Below are 23186 nucleotides of genomic sequence, written 5' to 3'. Positions count from 1 at the left end.
TTCGGTACGAATTGTTTACCAGGAGGACATGCTGTCGGGATTCGTGATCTCGGGAAGCGAACTAAGGCTTGATCTAGGGTCCACTCTATGGTGCCAACAATACAGGAGGGGTGTAAGATATAATCTTCGTGGTCCACCTGACTTTCAGGGGAGTGGATTCGAGACAGAGCATCAGTCTTCATGTTCTTTGCTCCTGGCCTATATGACAGAGTAAACTGGAACCTGGAGAAGAACAGGGACCAGCGGCCCTGGTGGGGTGTGAGACGTTTGTCGGTCCTCAGGTACTCTAGATTTTTATGGTCCGTATAGATTATGAACGGGTGGACGGCACCCTCCAACCAGGAGTGTCTCCACTCTTCTAGGGCCAGTTTAACTGCCAGGAGTTCTCGGTTCCCCACGTCATAATTGCGTTCAGTGGGTGACAATTTTCGAGAGAAGAATGCTAGGGGGTGCAACTTGTGTTTGTCTCCAGTTTAACTGCCAGGAGTTCTCGGTTCCCCACGTCATAATTGCGTTCAGTGGGTGACAATTTTCGAGAGAAGAATGCTAGGGGGTGCAACTTGTGTTTGTCTCCGAATCTCTGAGACAGAATGGCCTCCACTCCCACCTCAGAAGCATCAACCTCCACGACGAACGGTCTGGAGGGGTCTGAAGGCCCACTTAAGCTTATCCAGAGTCTCCTGGGCATTTGGGGTCCAAAGGAGTCGCCTGGGCTTACCACGCAGGAGGGACGTCAGGGGTTGTGCTATTTTACTAAATTCTCGAATGAACCGCCGATATAAGTTCGTGAAACCAAGGAAACGTTGCAACTCCCTGACGGTTCAGGGAGTGGGCCATTCCACCACCGCTTGAATCTTGCGTTGATCCATGGCGATTGCCTTCTGACTAATGACATACCCTAGGAATGAGATCATGTGTCCGTGGAACTCACACTTCTCGGCCTTTACATAAAGCTGATATTGCAGCAGGCGGCTTGCCAGACATGATTGATGTGCTCTTCCAGGTATGTCGAATATACCAGGATATCATCAATGTAGGCAATGACACACTTCCCCAGCATGTCCCTCAGGACGTCATTGATTAAGTTCTGGAACACTGAGGGGGCATTAGCGAGCCCATATGGCATGACCGAGTACTCATAGTGCCCGGAGGAGGTACTAAAGGCCGTCTTCTACTCGTCCACCTCCCTGATGCAGATCAGGTTGTACGTGCTACGTAGGTCTAGCTTTGTGAAAATGGTCGTGGACTTTAGCTGTTCAAGGGTTGCGGGAACTAGTGACCGAGGATACCGGTACTTCACAGTCACCTGGTTGAGGCCCCGATAATCAATACATGGTCAAAGGCCCCCTCCTTTCTTTCCTACGAAGAAGAACCCAGCAGATGCGGGGGATGTGGAGGGTCGAATGTACACCTGTTGGAGAGACTCCTGAATGTACTCCTCCATGGCCCAATGTTCAGCTTGGCAGAGCAGGTACACTCGACCCCGAGGTGGGCTGGCTCCGGGTAGGAGGTCTATGGTGCAGTCGTAGGGTCTGTGTGGTGGTAAACCGCTTGCTCTTTCTTTGCTGAACACCTCGCAGAAGTCACGATAGTCTGGAGGGACCGTGACAGGAACATGAGAGATAGGACTCTCCACTGTTGTGGTGGCCACAGGGGCCGTGGGGCCACTCAGGGAGTGGTGCAGACAGTACGGGGACCATTGGATAACTTGTTTGTCCATCCAAGATACCTGAGGGTTGTGACGCTCTAGCCAAGGTACGCCGAGAATGATGGGGTGCTGTGATGTACAGGACAATGGTTTCGTGGTGAACAGCACTGACTTCCCTCCTACTGGGGACCCATCGATGGATTGGACTTCTCGAGGTTGGAGCAGGGGGCATATGGGGAGGCCAAGATTCTGCGCTGTCCTCTCATCTATGAAGTTCTCGGCTGCTCCTCAGTCGATGAGCACTGAAAGTACAACAGACTGGCCTGAATGCTCTATTACCACAGGTAACACAAAGATATGAGGAGTATGTAAATGGATTGGACTCACCATGTGGCGACGAGGTTGGTTGTCCACGCCCCCTTTGGCCGATTGTGGATTCTTATGGGGGCACTGGCGAATGACAAGGGTGCCCTCGCCGCAATAGAAGCGCCGCGCCTCGCGACGCCACCTCTCCCTCTCCTCTTCGTGGCTCCGGGTACGACTGAGCTGCATGGGTTCAGCTGGTGGAGCTGGCTCTGGTGGATGGGGACTCCACAGTGTGGGACGATACATATGGTGTAGATGGTCCAACCGTATTGCCAGGTCAATGAGGTAATCAAGCTTAAGCTGCTCGCCCCGGCATGCCAACTCTCGAACTAACTCCGGGTTTAGCCCCTGATGGAACGCGGCTCATTCCTCATTCATTGCTCATTCAGTGCTGGCTCATTCCACCCGCTCCGTGCAGCGATAGTGCGGAACTCCAGAGCGTATTCTACCGCATCACATGAGCCTTGTGTGATCTTCAGGAGTTCCTGACCGGTCTCCCAGCTGTCAGGGGAATGATTGAAAGCGTGTTGGAATCGGGAGAGGAGGTCCGCTAAAGAGGGTCTGGTACCGCCTCCTCGCTCCCACTCCGCCGTAGCCCATGCCAGGACGCATCCAATGAGTAACTCCATGAAGTGAGTAAACTTTCGGGCCTCTGGCATATCCGGGTGGCTCTCAAAGAACAACTTGCACTGTAACATGAAGCCCTTGCATCGCTCCGGCTTGCCAGCGTATCTCTCCAGTGTAGGCAGTGGCGGATAGTGCACAACCGGCATAGCTGGAGTGGGCACAGCTGGTATGGCCGGAATGTAAGCAGCCGGCACTGGTTGGGCATACACGGGGGAACACGACGGAGGAGACATGTCTGTAGCAGGAGGAATAGCGGTCTGCATCTCGGAGGAGCTTAGGCGCGCCAATCTCTTATTCCGTCATATATTGGATAGGATCTAAATATTGTCACATATAGATCCTATTACCAAAGAGTTTCATCACTTGTGAGCCGCAAAGCATTTAGGCAGCATCTCTCAAACATCATGCGATAACCATGGAGATGTCCCAGTCCCTCAGATTAGCTGGCAATGAAACTGATCACCAGTTCAGGATCACTATAGTGTCCATGACAGTATATTTGCAGATTTCTGTGTTGCTTTGTGAAGTGACTGTCACAAATTTGAGAATTAGCACTGACAAACATAAGGCTAGATACAAAGATATACTTTATCAATAGATAGAACAAAACATAATCAAACGTAGTCACCCAAGTTCCGGATCGAATCCAGGAGCTCGGAGCTGTAAGACAGTAAAGCTACCTATGCACCAGCTATTTTCTCTTAAGCCTGTCCCTGATTTAAGTACAATGGATATAAAGTAAATCATGATGTACATCATGTATACCTAATCATGCATCGCAGCATCATGAGAAAATAATTTGTGATCTCAACATATCTGCAATATGAGAAAAGCACTACTATTTAATTTACATTTCCAAATATTTTGAAACCAAACAATTATTAACATGTGGATTATAGCACATTTAACAATCATAAAACCATTTTCTCTGTTTAAAAATAGACCTGGACCTTTAATTAATTCCAGTAATATAAAATGACTGGTTTCACAAAGTTTTATCCCTGACCAAGTGAACTAGCATGAGGATGTTTTTTGATAGAGACTACAAACCACTTCTGTAAGTCGCTCTGGATAAGCTCCAAATCACAATCAAAAACATGGCCAGAATACAGGGCAGGGTCTAAATACCAGAAATCAGAGATATTATCAAAACCAAGGGGTACCAAGTCAAGGCAAGGTCATACACAGAATATCTATCCAAATTCAACACAGCTCAGAACACAGGAGGTTGACAGGCAAACTATGCAGCTTTGCAATCACTGGAATGTCCATGTACTTTTTATGGAGAACAAATAGAAAATCAGTGAGTAAGTGAAGAAGTGATTCAAAATGTGTGGTAGGGCATCCACTGGCAGTCTGGAGGGAAAATATCCAGGCTGGATGTTATAATAATCCCTGCTTGTATATAAAAGTGCAATAATCTGTGCAAGTTATATGATTTGAAGTTGATCAGTCAAGGTTTACGTTATTTAGTTACCTCTGAAGTCTGAATACCAATGTGTGCAATTAACTCCTCATGTGTAGCATGTGTAACTCAACTCTGAATACAGACCAAAGTGTGTTTAATTTATATACAGTATCTCACAAAAGTGAGTACACCCCTCACATTTTTGTAAATATTTGATTATATCTTTTCATGTGAAGAAAAGATACTCACTGAAGAAATGACACTTTGCTACAATGTAAAGTAGTGAGTGTACAACTTGTGTAACTGTGTAAATTTGTTGTCCCTCAAAATAACTCAACACACAGCCATTAATGTCTAAACCGCTGGCAACAAAAGTGAGTACACCCCTAAATGAAAATGTCCAAATTGGGCCCAATTAGCCATTTTCCCTCCCTGGTGTCATGTGACTTGTTAGTGTTACAATGTCTCAGGTGTGAATGGGGAGCGGGTGTGTTAAATTTGGTGTCATCGCTCTCACACTCCCTCATACTGATCACTGGAAGTTCAACATGGCCCCTCACGGCAAAGAAAACTCTGAGAATCTGAAGAAAAGAATTGTTGCTCTACATAAAGATGGCCTAGGCTATAAGAAGATTGCCAAGACCCTGACACTAAGCTGCAGCACGGTGGCCAAGACCATACAGCAGTTTAACAGGACAGGTTCCACTCAGAACAGGCCTCGCCATGGTCGACCAAAGAAGTTGAGTGCATGTGCTCAGCGTCATATCCAGAGGTTGTGTTTGGGAAATAGACGTATGAGTGCTGCCAGCATTTCTGCAGAGGTTGAAGGGGTGGGGGGGTAAGCCTGTCAGTGCTCAGACCATACGCTGCACACTGCATCAAATTGGTCTGCATGGCTGTGGTCCCAGAAGGAACCCTCTTCTAAAGATGATGCACAAGAAAGCCCGCAAACAGTTTTCTGAAGACAAGCAGACTAAGGACATGGATTACTGGAACCATGTCCTGTGGTCTGATGAGACCAAGACAACCTTATTTGTTTCAGATGGTGTCAAGTGTGTGTGGCGGCAACCAGGTGAGGAGTACAAAGACAAGTGTGTCTTGTCTATAGTCAAGCATGGTGGTGGGAGTGTCATGGTCTGGGGCTGCATGAGTGCAGCTAGCACTGAGGAACTACAGTTCATTGAGGGAACCATGAATGCCAACATGTACTGTGACATACTGAAGCAGAGCATGATCCCCTCCCTTCGGAGACGGGGCCGCAGGGCAGTATTCCAGCATGATAACGACCTCAAACACACCACCAAGACGACCACTGCCTTGCTAAATAAGCTGAAGGTGAAGGTAATGGACTGACCAAGCATGTCTCTAGACCTAAACCCTATTGAGCATCTGTGGGGCATCCTCAAACGGAAGGTGGAGGACCACAAGGTCTCTAACATCCACCAGCTCTGTGATGTCATCATGGAGGAGTGGAAGAGGACTCCAGTGGCAACCTGTGAAGCTCTGGTGAACTCCATGCTCAAGAGGGTTAAGGCAGTGCTGAAAAATAATGGTGGCCACACAAAATATTGACACTTTGGGCCCAATTTGGACATTTTCACTTAAGGGTGTACTCACTTTTGTTGCCAGTGGTTTAGACATTAATGGCTGTGTGTTGAGTTATTTTGAGGGGAAAGCAAATTTACACTGTTATACAAGCTGTACACTTGCTACTTTACATTGTAGCAAAGTGTCATTTCTTCAGTGTTGTCACATTAAAAGATATAATCAAATATTTACAAAAATGTGAGGCATGTACTCCCTTTTGTGAGATACTGTATGTCTTGCAGTTTTTAACTGGATATTTGTATGTGTCCACAGGACTTGATGAACTTTGTTTTTACTGCAGTTTACCCCAAGATGCAGATCCTGGAGTGCATGTACATCAAACAGACTATTGACCTTTTACAGGTGAGTGTAATATGACCAAGCATGTTGTTTTGTGGTGTGCTGCATATATAAAGATATGCAATGACTTCCAGGAAAATTTGTATACAGTGACTGAGATCTGACAGAGCAGGTACAATATGTATTCTACACTGTAAATGGAACTCATACTAGTGTCCCAGAAGAGAGTGAGAGTTTAAATACACCATGAATCAAAGAAACAGGATGCAGGGAAATGACAAGATTCAGTGAGACTGGACAGTGAGGAGAAGCACCTTCTGGCCTACAAACATGGCCACCCCGGACTACTACACCCAGTCTATGCAATCACTGTCAGGTTCCCATTCCTCCTGTATAAAGAGTCTGGTTTATATATAGTGGAGTTATAGTAAACTGTAATACACAGAGAACCCTGTAACATTTGGTCCTATCCAGAAAGACTTTAGTTGTCATGTCTAAAAAGGATGTAACTTGATTGTCAAAAAAAAAGTATGGATGATGATCAGAATGTCTAGGTAGATCTATTGCATAAGAGGAAGATGCATTTAGTGAATAAAAACCATGACACTAAGTACTGTCCTGTCAGTGAATGGACTTCTGCTATAACTCCACCTCTATGACTCAGAGAAAAACTGACCTAAACAGACTAAACAATCAGGTTGTCCAACAATTGTGGCAGTTTAATGGGCTAGATTAAAGCTGTAAGGCTAGATTATTCATTCCTGTGAGGTAAATGAAGAATAATAATTCATAAAGATTAAGGAAAAGAGTTTTGGTAAACATAATAAAGATAGGTAATTTCTGATTTTGTTTAAATTAAGACTCTATAAGGTTATATGGTGCCAAACAGTAACAATACAAGGAAGTAGATTTGTAAAGTCAAACTCCCAGTAGTGCTGTTAATGATGCATACTATATAAAGTCTGGATAAAGCAGTAATGACAGAATCCTGAATCAATCACTAGAGAAACCATTTCCCAGTGTAAGTGTTGATAAAAGTATAGGCCTTGGGCCCATGTCTTCAATACAGCCTCTGGTGTTGTGTCGAGAGAACTTGAGACTGGGCTGAGAATGTCAATCAATCATCAATTTTTATGCTCTGCTGCTCCACTGAGGATGTCACCTCTCCTCTCTGCAGTCCTTTGGATGCCACTCTGTTTCCCTGCTTTGCTTAGAATGTTGCTCTGCCTCTCTTCTCTACTGAGAACATCACTCCTCTCCCTAGCATTCCTGGGTACATTGCTCCCCTCTCTAGCGCCACAGCGGAGAATGTTCCCCATTCTGGCTCCAGCATGGTTGTTGCCCCTTCTTGTGGCTCCACCGTGGATGTCACTCTCCCCTTTGGCTCCATGGACCTCATTAAGAGCCACACTTTGTAATGTCCACCACAGACTATTCACCACCAGTGCGCACCCTCCCACATATTTTGAACATGTTATCAAATACGTTTTCTGTGTTTGTGCACAATTGTTTTGTGTTCAGGCTTCAAGGTCAGGACCAGCTTGCTTACTTCTGGTCACAATTCTTCCAAGAATGAGTTCTTGAGTGGATGAGAACTGCTGGTGTTAAAATCTCTGTCGTTTCCTTCCAGGCCTGAGTGGTAGACCTAAACCTGCTTGAGACACTCGACCTATTCTTTAACTGATTTACCGGGTTTCTGCATGCATTAAGCAACCTTCCTGCAGTTTGTATAGTGCTTTGACATACACTGTGTGGTCAAAAGTATGTGGATACCTGACCATCACAATCATGTTGATCTTCCTCAAACTGTTGCCACAAAGTTGGAAGCACACAATTGTATAGAATGTCTTTGTATGCTATAGATGTTTGACGGGCCCAAACATGTTCCTGCATGACAGTGCCCCTGTGCACCAAACAATTTGCCCCATTCTGATTTCTTCTGTTTTTGTGTTTATCTCATACTTAATTGGTTTAGAAATTAAAACAAAAATTAAGATAAAACAAAGGCAACCTGAGTAAACACAAAATACAGTTGTTAAATGATAATGATATTTATTTATTGAAGCAAACCCAACTGAGCCTGTGTGAAAATGTATTTGCCCCCATAGTTACCGTAGAACTGGGACCTCTCAGGGCTGCATCCTCAGGCCCCTGCTGTACTCCCACTATACCAGTGATTTCACGGACAAACACAGCTCCTACAAGTTGGTGAAGTTTGTCAATGACACAGTGATGGTAGGCCTCATCACTAACAACAACAACAACAACAACAACAAGAAAGCCTATCTGGAGGAAGTAGACCTCCTCTCCACATGGTCTTGCAATAACAATCTCTGGCTGAGTACCAGCAAACTAAGGAAATAAATAAGGACTATGGGAGGAAACAGGTAAGGAATTACAGCCCCTTGATGATCAATGGGGCCACAGTTGAGAGAGTGAGCAGCTTCAAATACCTAGGGGTCCACCTCACAGAAGACCTCTACTGGACAAGACATACAAACAGCATGGTGACAAAGGTGCAGCAGTGCCTCTATCAGCTACAACACCTGGCTGGGTTTCAAGGTCTCCCACGGGGTGCCGAGGGCTTTCTACATTGGGGCTGTGGAGAATCTTCTCACAGGCAGCATCGGCACCTGGTTTGACAGCACGACAGCCTAGGACTGAAAGGTGCTGTCAAGAGTGGTGAGGACAGCGGAGAAAGCCATCAGGACTTCTCTCCCCTCATTTACAGACATCTAGACCCAGCAATGCAGGACCGGGGCAAGAAGATTTTTCAAACCTTTCACCACCCTGGACTGAAGCACTACCAGATCCTGAGGTTCAACACAGAGAGACTAGAGAAGTTTCTACCCTCAGGTAATCTGGCTACTGAACAATGACACTTGAGAGAGTCTGCAGAAAGGAAGGAAAGAATTATATTTTTTTCACATTGTATAGTCTCTGTATACACTTTACAACTCTGTATACATAATCTATACTATTTTATTCCATTCTATTCACATCATTGCACTGGGTGCACCAGACTCATTGGGCCGACAGTCAGGTGTATTGGAGCTACTCGTTCCAATTGCAGCCCAGTTTGAGAGTATGCCTGGATGTTCATTGCACATTTCTGGAGGTGCAGTGTCCTGCTGGTTCTCTTAATGTGTTCTTCAACTTCCTTGAAGAGCTGGTTTGACATCAGGGTGATGTCAGCTCCAGTGTCTACTAGAGTCTCTAGTCTTACTTGAAACTCTCATGATAGATAGTAAAATTTCCTGGCTACCCCCTTTTCAATCAGGTCACCTAGGAGTTTGGCAAATGATCAAGACTGCATGCTCAGGTGTTTGTATGGTTTCAGTGGTAGCTTGTAGCTTTGTGACTGTAACTCTGTATCGGGCTTTGCACCATCGCTTCTCTTTTGTGGTCATCTAGTTGCTGCTGGCTCTGGTCCCGTAGGTTGTTGGTGGCCTTGAGTAGGAGGCTGTCTGTCACGGCACTCAGCCATTTCTCCAGATCTTCCCAGTGGCCAATGGGGTTGACAGTATGGGCTATGGTGGGGAAAACCTGGTGTGTGAGAGACAGACTTGGGTCTTGACAGCGTATTACAACCGAGGCTAAGTGTTGTTGCAGTGACTGTGAGTCTCTACTGGCAGTGTCTGTGTCTCTGGCAGTGTCTCTAGTGGCAGTCTTTTGTTTGCAACAAGTCAACAACTAACAGTAACAAACCAAAACAGAGAAATGGGAGTCAAAAGGGGGTGGGGTTTTTTTTCAATGAAAGAGAAACCTTGGAAAATTAAAAAAAAAAATCCTTTTTAGGGTGAGGAACTAGTGCTGTTATTATAGCCGTATTTCTCTGGGGAGAAAAGATATAGAAATAATAACAATAGTTCTAACTTTGCTTTTAATTCGGGGTTATTGACACCATACACCTTTTATGTGACACCGTTGGGCCACTTATCATTAATGCTTTTGAAGGCAATTGAAAGGGGCGAGGTTGCCAAATTTTGGGTGAAGTCAATCTTTTCCTACTCAGAGACCAGGCCCGCGGGAGCCAAACTTTAACAAACTTTAAAGGAAATAAAAATGTTTAAGAAAGGAAAAAAAAAAGAAAGAAAAAAAATACACAAAATTTTCATAGGAATCGTGGTAAAAGTAAATTTCAATCAAACCCCTCTGTATTCACCTTACACTTATAGGTATAGGGTGAACCATCAACAAACTTTAAAGGAAATAAAAAAAAAATTATAAAGAAAAAAAAATCAACACAAAATTTTCATAGAAATCGTGGTAACTATAGTTATAGGTGTATACACTATACACTATAGGTGTAGGGTGAATACAGAGTGGTTTCATTGAAATTTACTTTTACCACGATTTCTATGTGTGTATATTCTTAGTTGTTTGTGGTCTGTTTGTTGTTGCACTGTGGGGAGAGTAAATAAGAACAAACACTTCACTACATTAAATCACATGTATGTAATGTATATGTGACAAATAAAGAACCTTGAAGATAGAGAAAATTTTCACCTTTGGACAATGATCGAAAACACAAATCTAAGTTAACAATGTCTCAGGTTCACTGCCTGTGTCAGAGCTGGAGCCTGAGCTATGCTATCACCGGAGGATGCCATAAGCCGTGCTGCTCCATGGGTAGAGCTGGTGTGCTGTTTGATTGGCTGGAATTTGTTTGCTCCCTCTGTTCCATCTAGATCACAGAATCTATCCATCCATCCATTTTCTGTACAGCTTATCCTTCCTGGGTTGCAGGGAACCTGGAGCTTATCCCAGGGGGCATGGGATACTCTGGATGGGGTGCCAATCCATTGCAGGGCACAGTCACACACACACACACTCATACACTTCAGACACTTTTTGGGCATGCCTTTCAGCATACAATGCATGTCTTTGGACTGGGGGAGGAAACTGGGGTACCTGGAGGAAACCCCCAAAGCATGGGGAGAACATGCAAACTCTGCACACACAGAGCCATGGCAGGAATTGAACCCTCAACCTCGGAGGTGTGAAGAAAACTTGCTAACCACTAAGACCCCTGGGTTACAGCAACAGGAATAAAATATTTCTTGAAGATGGAATGACAAAACTCTGGAGACAAGTAGACTAAATAATCTGGATTTTAATTAAGTAGGATTAAGTGGGATACAGCAGATGTTGTCTTGTCTGAATCTTGTCTAAGTTAACAGTGATCCGAATGGTCACTTTTTTTTATCCTAAGACAATGTCTATGCAGGTATTCATAGATAAAAAATGAATATGACTACTGTCAAACAGTAGACACTGCTGCATTGATTTAGGAAGTCTTGGTTTGCTCACACACACAAATAACATAGACATGATTAGGTTTCATTGTTGAGATAATGCAATTAAGATAAAACAATCATGAATTACACAAAGATTGAAACACAGTGTTCAAGGTAAATTACAGGTTCCCTCCACAAAATTAGAATTAGATTCCATTTGGTTCATATAATATAAAAGAAAAATTACATACACTTAAAAATAATTGCATATACTTCAATTACAAACTGCTGATGGTGTTCATGGCCCAAAAGTTTTGGTCTTATCTGACCACAATGCTGCACTTCCAAACAGCATGTTCTAATGAAAGTGGTACATAGCAGTTGATTTTGTCTTGTTCAGCAAGTCAGTTGATACATTGAATTCAGTGAGTCCCTTTAGGCATCATTGGAGATTTCCAGCTTTTCAGTTCATGCGATATTGCTGGCTGGGTATGAAAAGTACTTGTTTTCACAGACATACAAGCATATTACACAAACAACAGGGTGATCAAACTGTACATTTGGGTGACTATGCAACTGAACAAATCTGAATGATCAATTTACTGAATATATTCAAATAGCTCGAGTCACAGAAAATAATTTAATTAAACAATTTCATATCTTCGTAACACATGAGATAAAAATTCTCCATTAAAGTTTCTTAAGTATTATTTGAAATGTATGTGTATTTTGTCAGCTTTAATTTCAACTAGATTGATCAGTTCCCATGTAAATATTTGCTTGCAATATGTGACTTTTTTCTTATAGGGTCTGTTTGTAGAAGAGAAGAACTTGACGGTGACTCATATTAGCCGTCTGTTTGTGTTTGCTGTGATGTGGTCTGTGGGTGCATTGCTGGAATTGGAGGATCGATCCAAGATGGAGGTGTTTCTCAGAAATCATCCAGTCTCACTGGACCTGCCTAGCACACAGGGTGATCAAACGATTTTTGAATATGTGGTCAGCGAAACTGGCAATTGGGAGCTGTGGTCAAAGAAGGTAATTTGATCCTGAGTCTCAATTTGGTAGATATAGATATTGTACTGTTTATAAAATGAATATCAGAGATACTTCTGTCTAAAGGTAACTTTTCAGCCTTAATGAGCTGGTGGGACAACCAGAAACATGCTGCAGTAATCTAATCTAAAGTTAATGAAAGCATGCATTAGTTTCTCAACATTTAGGGTAAACGTATGTCTGGCTATGTTTTTTAATGGAAAAATGAGTCAGCACATCACTAGTTGACTATCAATTACTCTCACGTGGTCAAAGGCGTGCGTAAGGGTTTCATCACACACCTGCTACAAAGGCAAATCTGCAAGTGGAAACCCACTCAAAGCATGGAGGGGCAGAGCCCTCCCCATTCACTGTACATCCCTGATGCTGAGCTGATGATGTTTACTAGTTATGTTACTTAGTATAGATGGACGTCAAATAATAAATTACCAATTGGGATTGAACCAAGGCCCTTAAATGTAGCTTTTGGTTTCCTAGAGAAACCATCATTGTCCAGGGCAAAATAAAAAACTTTATTGCGAGCATGACCGGGACTTTACTGTACATCAGAAAGTTTTTTTTTTTTTTTCTTATAATATGTTACATCCTTTTCACAGTTTTTATGACCTATTTGTGAGAATCATTATGCGTCGACTGCTGGTTCAACCTATCCACAGCTGATGCTTGACCACGCCCCTGCCGCGACATACCCCCACTATCCAATTCAGGCCGGGGTTAGGTTAGAATCAATAGTAGGGGCAGCTGTATATAACCATGCCTGGAGGATTCTCAAAGTGGTGCTCTATAAGGTCTAAGTGACTCGGTAGAGGCAGAAATACGTTGGAAATTTCCCTGTGCAACCTGGCAACATATACCCTCTGGGATGTTGAATGGTGGTTTCCACAGGGGACTGGGGTGAATTGGGCCACACCTTTTAGATTTACCTCTGGTTCCAGCTATTCCCTCTTAGGATCCACCATTGCCAGAGCCACAGGGACCACCTCCCTGCATGGTTTCAGGCGATTGAGTGCATCACATCTATCCGAGCGTCTGACTTTATAGTCGACTTACCTGATTCACTGTGTGACCTCAAAGGGCCCTTGCCACCTTGTAATTTAGAGCTTGACGTGGGTAGTAAAATGAGTAGAGCTGCAACAGCTAATCGATAAAATCAATAATAATCGATTATGAAAATCGTTGTTAATGAATCTCATTATCGATTAGTTGGTCTGCGCATGGCTCCAGGTACATTTACTCCCTACATTACTTCTTTTCCAAAAACATGCATTGGAGAGTAAATACTAAAGTTGTGTCCCAAAGGACGTACTATACACTTACACTATGTACTGTATACTCTACCTTCTGCTGTATGAATTTTAGAAAGGTAGTATCATCTCAAATAGACCACTAGCTTTTTTTACTAACCGGAAGTAGAAGCCGCCTCATAGTCAACGGCGCACAATGTCATACGCACGTAATGCGACGCTGCTAGCTTTAGCAGACACCCAGAGTCACAGACAATGACTTTCTTCAGTTTACTGTTTGTCAACGTTACCTTTTATTCCCAACATGACTTCAGTCACCATCAGACGGAGGCATAATTGTCAAGTGACTGAGGAAGAAAGTCCTCTAAGGCAGGAGAGCATTTTATATTAAACACCACAGAGATCAAACAATAATGCACAAGCACAAACTTCTGTTTATATCCGAAATTCTCCACTTTGTGCAAGGGACTGGGGAAACTGGTACAAGTTGCTTACTAAGGTTTAGTTAATTTAAGTTTATTGTCATTATATGTTGTATTTGCATGATTGCAGTTTAACTTATGTTGTTTATTATAATGGAGTAATAATTATTATTCCATTATAATAAACTATTCTATTATTCAATTACATTAGTAACAAGGCTGTATTGCTCCTCACTCGTGGTGTAGTCGCGGTGATGCAAGTAAGATCTGTAATGTCTAATTAAAACACTATGAACAAAAGTGAACAGAAGTAAAACAATATGCCTAAAGCCAGTGAGTTACAGAAACCACAAGGTGCAGTGAAAGTGAGTTTTTATTATTAATTTAGGACTGTAGTTTAATTCAGTGCTTTTTGTGCATCCATATATATATATATATATGTATGTATGTGTGTATATATATATATATATATATATACGTATATATATATATGTATATATATATATATATATATATATATATATATATAGTAAAGTTTAGTCTGAAGTATATATTTGTAACACTCAATTTGTGGATTTTATTTTAAATACATGCAAAAAATGGTACTGTAAGTTTGCCTCCCCATCCGATTAATCGGAAAAAAATAATCGGCCGACTAATTGATTATGAAAATAATCTTTAGTCGCAGCCCTAAAAATGATAACTTATTTCCCTGTTCGAAGTCCCATAACCATGTTTCCCATCATACATTAATGACTGTCGATCTTGCAACTGATGCAAATTCTCCTGTGTTAGGTGACTCGAGGTGTGGAGTTTTGCTCTCAAGTCCAGAACGTACTGAATTTCTTTTTTAGTAGGTGAAAGTCCCTCCTCATAATTTTTCATCATTCTGTAGCGGATTCCCAGCTGTGTTGATTCATTAAAGATATGGTCAGTTCTGGAGTGGTATGCCAGTCTTGGGAAGCCAGTCTGGGGTGGTGAATGGACTGAAGGCATACCCAGAGGAGTCTTGTCGGCAGATTGCAGAAGAGCGCTTGATGAGTGGCTGGAGGCTTTGCAGGAACCAGTGTAGGGAAATTAGCTATTTAGGTCAGCTCTAAGGGGGGAATTTTGCAAACTTAATATTTCAACAGCTGATCAACTATTTGTCTTTTAGACTATTCTAAAACACAAACTAATCTAATACATAAACAAACGCACACACATAAACAGGGGTGAAAATGGCTTAGACATCAAATGAATGGCTTCTTAGTTTCAACATTGTATGCTGTTCTTAGACCTTGACCTGAACAAACCATCAACAATTAACTTAATCTTCGCTTCATTTAGAAGAGTTTTATTAAAAACACCGGCTTCGACTAGGATCTGGAGGTACTGTACTTGTGTTTAAATTGTTCTAGATGGGGAGTCCCTCATTACATTGTCATCTGGAGGATAGTCTCTGTAATGTGGATTTATCAGCGTTCTGGTTGCTATTATTTGGAGTCTCGGAAGACCAATCAGGAAGGCAAATGGAGTGAAGTGCACACCAGTGGAGACTCATAGATGGATTGCAGCGGAGCGCCTGATGAGCAGAGGGGTGGTCCTTGGCACTTTAATGACTAGAGTCAGTAAGCTTTGCAGGAACCGGCCATTGCAGGCTCAGCTAAGGCTCAGGGTAGGTGGAAGAGCAAGAGAGAGAGGACTTTGTGATCTTGAAGGCTGAGATCTCTCTTGATGTCGATGGTTGCCAATGTTTCCTGAGTTGTTGATGGATAAGAAATCTGTGAAGATGTTGATTGACGAGAGCTCCCTGTTTCCATGGTGTCAGAGGGTTTTAGCCCTTTCTAACTACATTCTCTGCCCATAACTTTACTCAGTCCATTGTCTTTGTAGTCATATAATTTTGTGCCTTTTATTTCTTCTTGTTTGTTAGAGTATGGATCAAACTTTTAGTCCCAACTGTTAATACATACACAAAACAATATTTAACTGAAATATTTAACCATACTCTCATCTTTCAGAAAATCACTCAACGAACACACTCATACCAAACAAGACATATAATGGCCACTGTTAAAACACTGCTAATAATCAATCACAACAACCATATTCCTAATCAGTCATACTCATCCATTTTAAGTAATCAAATTATTAATGGCATTCTTGTGGTTATAAACAGGATAAGTACAGAATAACACATGGAACAAAATGGGCAATTTCAGTTGTTAACATATCATTCTTGCAGTCCTTCATCCTGTAGACTATATGGAGTATCTGTGGAATGTGTGAATGTTGATAAGAACAGGGTGAACTTTGTGTTCCTTGGTGAAAGAACAAAGGGCCTTGTTTTATGAAAAGCCTGTGTTGATTGTTCTTGGGGCCTCCCTGGGTCACCCCCCTTTTCCTGAAATTATCAGCTTTATGGCTGAGTGTCAGGATTTTTATCCTGTGGGCCAGCTGTCTCAGCCAGTGGCCTAAATATATGGGATATGGGAATTTGACAGAGGCTTACAAATCTGGGAGGGTTCCTTGGGTCAGGTCTTTCCTGTCAATTGCCTGATTGTTCACAAGACAGTTGAAATCCAGCAGTCAGCTGTAATTTACTTGGGTCTTCAATGTCTGAGAGTGGGGATGGGTGATCTATGCTGCTTGTGCATCCCAACATCTTACACCAGTCTAGATGTGAAATCTCAGAGGAAGTATGATCTCCATGTGAGGTTGAAGGGCAAGAACTTCTGAAGCTCTTGGTTTATCAGAAACCCTGAGTGACTCTTTGTGACTCTTACTAGATGACTCAACTCACAGATACATTGGCGTCATAGGGTTTTAGCATTTCTGGCTATCTCCAACCCCAAAATGTTTCCTCCAATCAAACATTGTCTTAGGGTGGGGTGTAAGCCATATTCTTCTCCTCAATTCAGTTTTTATGAAGTCAAGTGAAGTGAGTTTTTATTGTCATTCCTCTATATAGCTTGTATAGATTAGAATGAAATGTAATTTCTTCAGGACCATGGTGCAACACAGAACAGTATGCTGGATTACATAAAGTGCAAATACACAACAGTGTGACATGAGGGCAAGACAATAAATACAAATAGTATAGCAGCACAAATATAGCAGCAATATTGGCAGCAAAACATGTTCCATAATATAAAAGTGACTGATGCAGCTTTGCAAAGTGCCGTGTGCAGTGGTACTGAGTCACACTGAGTTAGGTGTTTGACTAGTCCAGGTGAGCACTGGGAGGCAGCAGGGTGTTGTGTAATCTGACTGCCTCAGTGCAGTTTTGGAGTCTGCTGGTGGTGGCATGGATGCTCTTGTACATTCCGCCATGAGAGAGGTGAGAAGGGTCTCACTGGTGGCTTTGTGGCTGCAAGAGCTGTTGAATGAGGTATCGATGGTGGGTAGAGAGACTCCGATGATCTTTTCAGCTGTCCTCATAGCTCACTGAAGGGTCTTGCAGTCAGAGGCTGTGCAGTTCCCATTCCACACCCTGTGGGACAGCAGGGTCAGGATGCTCTCTATTGTTCCTCTGTAGAAGGTGGTGAGGATGGGAGGGGGGAGTTTGGCTCTCTTCAGCCTCCGTAGGAAGTGGAGGCACTACTGGGCCTTCTCAGCTAGGCAGGTTATGTTGAGAGTCCAGAAGAGGTCCTCCGTCATGTGCACACCAAGAAACTTGGAGCTTCTGACTCTCTCCACAGTTCCATTTATGTGCAGTGGTGAGTGGTCCACTTGTGTTTTCCTGAAGTCAATAGTCATCTCTTTAGTCTTCTTGACATTAAGAGATAGATTATTGTCTCTACACCATTCTGCGAGCTGGTTCACCTCCTCTCTGTATGCTTGACTCATCATTGTTGCGGACGATCATCAACAAACTTGATGTGATTTGAACTGTACTTTGCAGCACAGTCATGAGTCAGCAGTGTGAACAGCAGTAGTCTGAGCACACAGTCCTGGGGAGCCTTGGGGGGCACCGGTGTCTCCTCTTCAGGAGGTGAAATGCATACTCAGTTGGGTTAAGGTCTGGTGATTGACTTGGCGAGTCTAAAGCCTTACACTTTTTCCCCTTGTTGAGTTGGCAATGTGTTTTGGATCATTGTTTTGCTGCTTGATAAAGTTCCAGCCAATTAATTTAGATGCATTTCCTGTAAAATGGCAGGAAAAAAATGCTTCTGTAATCTTTTAAAATTCATTCTGCTGCTACCATAATGAGTTGCATCATCAATAAAGATTACTGAGCTTGTTCCAGAAGCAGCTATGCAAGCCCAAGCCATGACACTACTGCCACTATGTTTCACAGATGAGCTTGTATGTTTTGGATCATAAGCAGATCCTTTGTTTCTCTACATTTTAGCCTTTTCATCACTTTGGTGGAATTTAAACTTGGTTTCAGAACTTTTGTGGCTCATCTCAGTATTTCTTTGCAGTCCTTGCTGATTCTTACAACTATGATTTTTACTGATGATGAGTGGTTTGCATCTCGTGGCCCCTACATTTCTGCTCTTGAAATCTTCTTCAAACAGTGGATTGTGACACCTGCCCTGTGGAGGTTGTTGGTGATGTCACTGACTGTTGTTTTGGGGTTTTTCTTCACAGCTCTCACTATATTTCTGTCAACAGCTGTTGTTGTTTTCCTTGGCCAACCCATTTAGTGATGCCAGTACACTAGTGGACATTCCAAATTGTTCTATTGGCTATGCCCAATGTTTGTGCAATGCCTCTGATTAATTTTTCCCTCTTTTCTCAGTTTTTAAATTGCTTGCTTTTCTCCCAAAGACAGCTTTTTGATATTCACGTTGGCTTGTAGTTTTTAATAATGAATGATTTCTTTACAGGTGAAACTGAAGGCTAAAACCAAGAGTAAATTTTTAGCTCTATTTATTGTTTAAACAATCAATCTACCTGGACACACCTGTGTAACAAATCAGTCACATGTCCTGATATTTTTTGCTCACCTATAAATTGGGTGGTCTAATGTGCTGTGTTTTAACACATCTACATATAAATACCAGGAAATAAAAGCTGAAATTCTAAACGCTCTTCTCATTTTTATCTTTTGATCCCAATGCCAAATGTTGTCAGTCTACAGCAAAAATAATTAAATTGGCCTTGCCATTCTAATAGTTTTGGAGACGACTGTATATACATATAACACAGCCAATATACCCTCTTAGTACATCACTAAAGCTGAGCTGCAAATGCTTGTATCTGAGGTTGCTAAATATAGTATTTTGTACTGTAAACGGATGCACAAAATGAAACCCTGAAATAAAACACCAAAAATGTCTGGTGTCTCCTTTATTACTATCATTTATATTGCTTCATATATAATAGTTTATATAGTGAATGAGTAAGGGATCAATGTCAGACAAAGTGTAATTCTATTATTTTTTATTAAAATACATCTTTTTATAAAATTGTGGTTTATTTTGTGAGGGAAAGCTAAATACCTGTACAAGTTATTACCATTATAGAGATGTATGGGGACCTCACTAAAGGCTAAAAACCTGTGCCTCTACACCCCCACCAGCCCCGATGCAAACATTTCATTCCTACACAAAATTATGTTGTACATGTTAATACCTACACAAAATGTTCTTTACACATTAGTACAAATAAAGAGCAAACTGTCATTTGATAGTCACATATACAGTGGATATAAAAGTCTACATACCCCTGTTAAAATGGCAACAGACGTGGTGCAACACATAACATAAGGTGCAAGTACACAACAGTGTGAAACAAGTGCAGTTAGGTGTTTGACTAGCCCAGGTGAGTGTTGGGAGGCAACAGGGTGTTGAGTAATCTGACTCCCTCAGGGAAGAAACTGTTGTGAAGTCTACCGGTGGTGGCATGGATGGTCCTGTACCTTCTGCCAGATAGCAGGACAGTGAAGAGTCCATGGGATGGGTAAGAGGGGTTGTCCGCCATACTGGTAGCTTTGCAGATGTAGCGATTGCTGTATGAGGTAATGATCTTTTTTAGCGGTTCTCGCAATCTGCTGTTGGGTCTTGTAGTTGGAGACTGTGTAGTTCCTATACCACACAGTGAGACAGGTGGACAGGACACTTTTTTTGTTGTCCCTCTAGAGAAGGTTGTGAGGACTCACAGTCGTACAAAAACTGTAACTACACTACATTTATGGCATTTGTCAGATGGCCTTATCCGAGAAACTTATATTTATCTTTTTATTCAACTAAGCAGTTGAGGGTTAAGCGCTTTGCTGAGCACAGTGGCAGTGCTAAGATTTGAACTCATGACCTTGCAGTCAGAAGTCCTGAATGTCTTAACCACTGAGCTACCACCACACTAACTAATGAAGCTTTGTCAATCTGAGAAAAATATTGTGACATTTTCATTTGATTGTCCAGCTACATTATTGCACGAAGGAAAGGGTTGTAAAATATTTTTCAACAAGAATCAGTTAACTGTCATTGCTTAACTGTAAAACAACCATCAGAAAAGCAGCAGATACTGCAACACTAGTAAAAATGTAGTAAAACTAGTAACAGCACTACTTATATCCCTAATACTTTCAAAATGATCAGTGCTGATCACTTTTTAGAATTTGCTAAAAAATCTTTAGTGGAGAGAATAAAGGTACTGAGCCTCTTCCTGTAATATCTGCCATCAGTCTCTGGAGTTTCTTCCATGATGAGAATGCCACCATCCACAGGGCAGAATGGGTCACAGAATGGTCTGATGAGTATAAAAATTATGTAACTCATATGCATACAAAGTTTTAATACAAACAACTTTGTATTGATTTGCAGTGACCCATCCAACTTAGGAGACAAGTGGACCCCACAGCATGGGAGCACAGCATGCCCCCACAGCATAATAGAGCCACTGTTTTTTTTATCATCCATTTGTAGGTTTTCTAGGGAAAATTTGCTGTTTAGATTTAGCTGTTGCATTCTTCATCATCACATGTAAGGAAAGTTTAGATATTTAGATTTAGTTACCTGTATTCGCCACCGAATATGTAGGAGAGACTAGATTAACTCGGAAGGTGAAATTTGGCTAATTTAGTATTTCCAATCAACTATTCATCCAGCGATAAGTTATAATTAGTTTATTTATTAGTTATGCATTAGAAATTACCTCCGTGGCCACCGGCAATAATATCCTAAATATTGGGACACATTATTTTCAGAGCATTGCAGCAAGATCGACGATTCAAGACGACTTTGTAAAGCACAAATTTGAGAATAGACAAAATTTTATTAAACTACAAATTTTATAAATTTTATTCTATTACACAGAAACTAATCTAACACACACACACACACACACACACACAACACGGGCCCTTTTGGACTTGGACTCGATTGGTTCCTTAACTTAGTCTTGACTCGAACTCGGCAAAGGTGTACTCGGACCCAACACTACAGGGTGAATTTTGTGTTCCTGGCTGAGGGAGTAAAAGGTCTCATTCCAAGGGGAACCCCCCCTTTCTTCCTGAAGTTATCAACTTTACTGGCAAGGGTCCTTTATCTGTTGTGTGAGCCATCTGGTCTGGCGCAAAGGCCTAAATCGCAGAATTTGACAGAGGTTTCTGTGGTTAAGATGGTTCAGCCCTGGGTCAGGGATGTAACTCGCACTTGCCCTGTTGTTGCAAGATAGCTGTGATAAGGCAGATGTAAACAGGCAGTAATTAAGTGGCTCCTCAATGTCTGTTGTCTTAGGATTTATTGCTTTATGGTTCCTATGGCAGTAGTTATATCATACACTTTCTGTCAAACTGTCAATCAAAGTAGTGTATGCTGATTTATGACCCTTTGTGCTTCCCTGGCCGACGTTTCTGTAGGTAACCTAATTTATGACCAGGGGTGGGGGTAACCCTATCGACTGTATCAGTGGGTCAGTCTGGCCCCTGTGTGTCTGGGCTGTGGTGGAGGGGTGTGTGGGTGAGTAGCCCCCAACAAAGGTATATAGGTTAATGAGCCTGGTTTTTGGGGCGAAATACGTCTGAAAAAGCGTATCAGTGGTTAATATTGGGCAGGCGTTTGTGTAAACACAGTGTTAGAAAAAGAAAAAAAAAGAATCTGTTTAAAAGAATCGCTCGTATTACGTGTCTTTCAAACATAAACCTTTAGGAGGTAAAAATGATTAAAAGAGCTGTTTAAAAAGAATACGTATTACTTGTCTTCCAAAAAAAAAAAATATATAACCCTTAAGAGATAAAATGTTTACAAGTGATATTTAAAAGAATCGCACGTATTACATGACTTCTAAACAAAGATCCTTATGAGGTAAAAATGTTCGACACGTTCAACCAAGGTCTGCTCACGCCCGAGTCCGCTGACACGGCCGACCACGTTCTGCTCAAGCCCGAGTCCACTGAAAAGGCCGACCCCGTTCTGCTCAAGCCCGAGTCCGCTGACACGGCCAACCAAGATCCGCTCACGCCCGACTCCGCCGACACCGACAGCCAAGTTCTGCTCACGCCCGAGTCCGCCGACACCGACAGCCAGGTTCTGCTCACGCCCGAGTCCGCCGACACCGACAGCCAGGTTCTGCTCACGCCCGAGTCCGCCGACACCGACAGCCAGGTTCTGCTCACGCCCGAGTCCGCCGACGCCGACAGCCAGGTTCTGCTCACGCCCGAGTCCGCCAACACCGACAGCCAAGTTCTGTTCACGCCCAAGTCTGCCGACAAGGACAGCCAAGTTCTGCTCACGCCCTAGTCTGCCGACAAGGACAACCAAGTGTCTGTTGACACGGACAACCAAGCTCTGCTCACGTCCCAGTCTGCTGACATGACGAGCCAAGTTCAGCCTGCAGGCTCCGTTGAGTACGTTGCTCTGCTTTCCTGCTTAGCCGAGGACGTCACTCCGCTTTCCTGTTCTGCTGGGAACTTCGCTCCGCTTTCCTGTTCCACTGCAGACGTCCCTCTGTTTCCCTGCACTGCTGCGTACATCACTCTGTTTCCCTGCTCCACCGAGGACATCGCTCTGCCTTCCTGTTCAGCCGAGGACGTCCCTCTGCCTTCCTGTTCAGCCGGGGACGTTGCTCTGCCTTCCTGTTCAGCCGGGGACGTCGCTCTGCCTTCCTGTTCAGCCGAGGACGTCCCCCTGCCTTCCTGTTCAGCCGAGGACGACCTCCTGCCTTCCTGTTCAGCCGAGGACATCCCACTGCCTTCCTGGTCAGCCGAGGACGTCCCCCTGCCTTCCTGTTCAGCCAAGGACGTCCCTCTGCCTTCCTGTTCAGCCGAGGATGTCGCTCTGCTTCCCTGTTCCGCTGAGGACGTCACTATGCCTTCATGCACCGCCGAGGATGACGCTATGCTTTCCTGCTCTGCTG

The 23186-nt window shown here is 43.0% G+C and overlaps 1 protein-coding gene across 1 annotated transcript in view; it reads left to right on the top strand.

Moving 5' to 3' along the window:
- Window positions 1-23186, top strand: part of dnah5l (dynein, axonemal, heavy chain 5 like) — a 311233-nt gene that overhangs the window by 175248 nt on the left and 112799 nt on the right. Inside the window, exons 51-52 of the mRNA XM_053621829.1 lie at window positions 5910-5999; window positions 11984-12214. Of these exons, the coding sequence (XP_053477804.1) occupies window positions 5910-5999; window positions 11984-12214 (321 nt within the window). The remainder of the gene's footprint in view (window positions 1-5909; window positions 6000-11983; window positions 12215-23186) is intronic.

The sequence above is a fragment of the Ictalurus furcatus genome, chromosome 1, assembly GCF_023375685.1.
Source record: "Ictalurus furcatus strain D&B chromosome 1, Billie_1.0, whole genome shotgun sequence".
Classification (NCBI taxonomy): Eukaryota; Metazoa; Chordata; class Actinopteri; order Siluriformes; family Ictaluridae; genus Ictalurus; species Ictalurus furcatus.
Note: the sequence above shows the minus strand (reverse complement) of the source record. Positions and strands in the feature narration are given on the sequence as shown.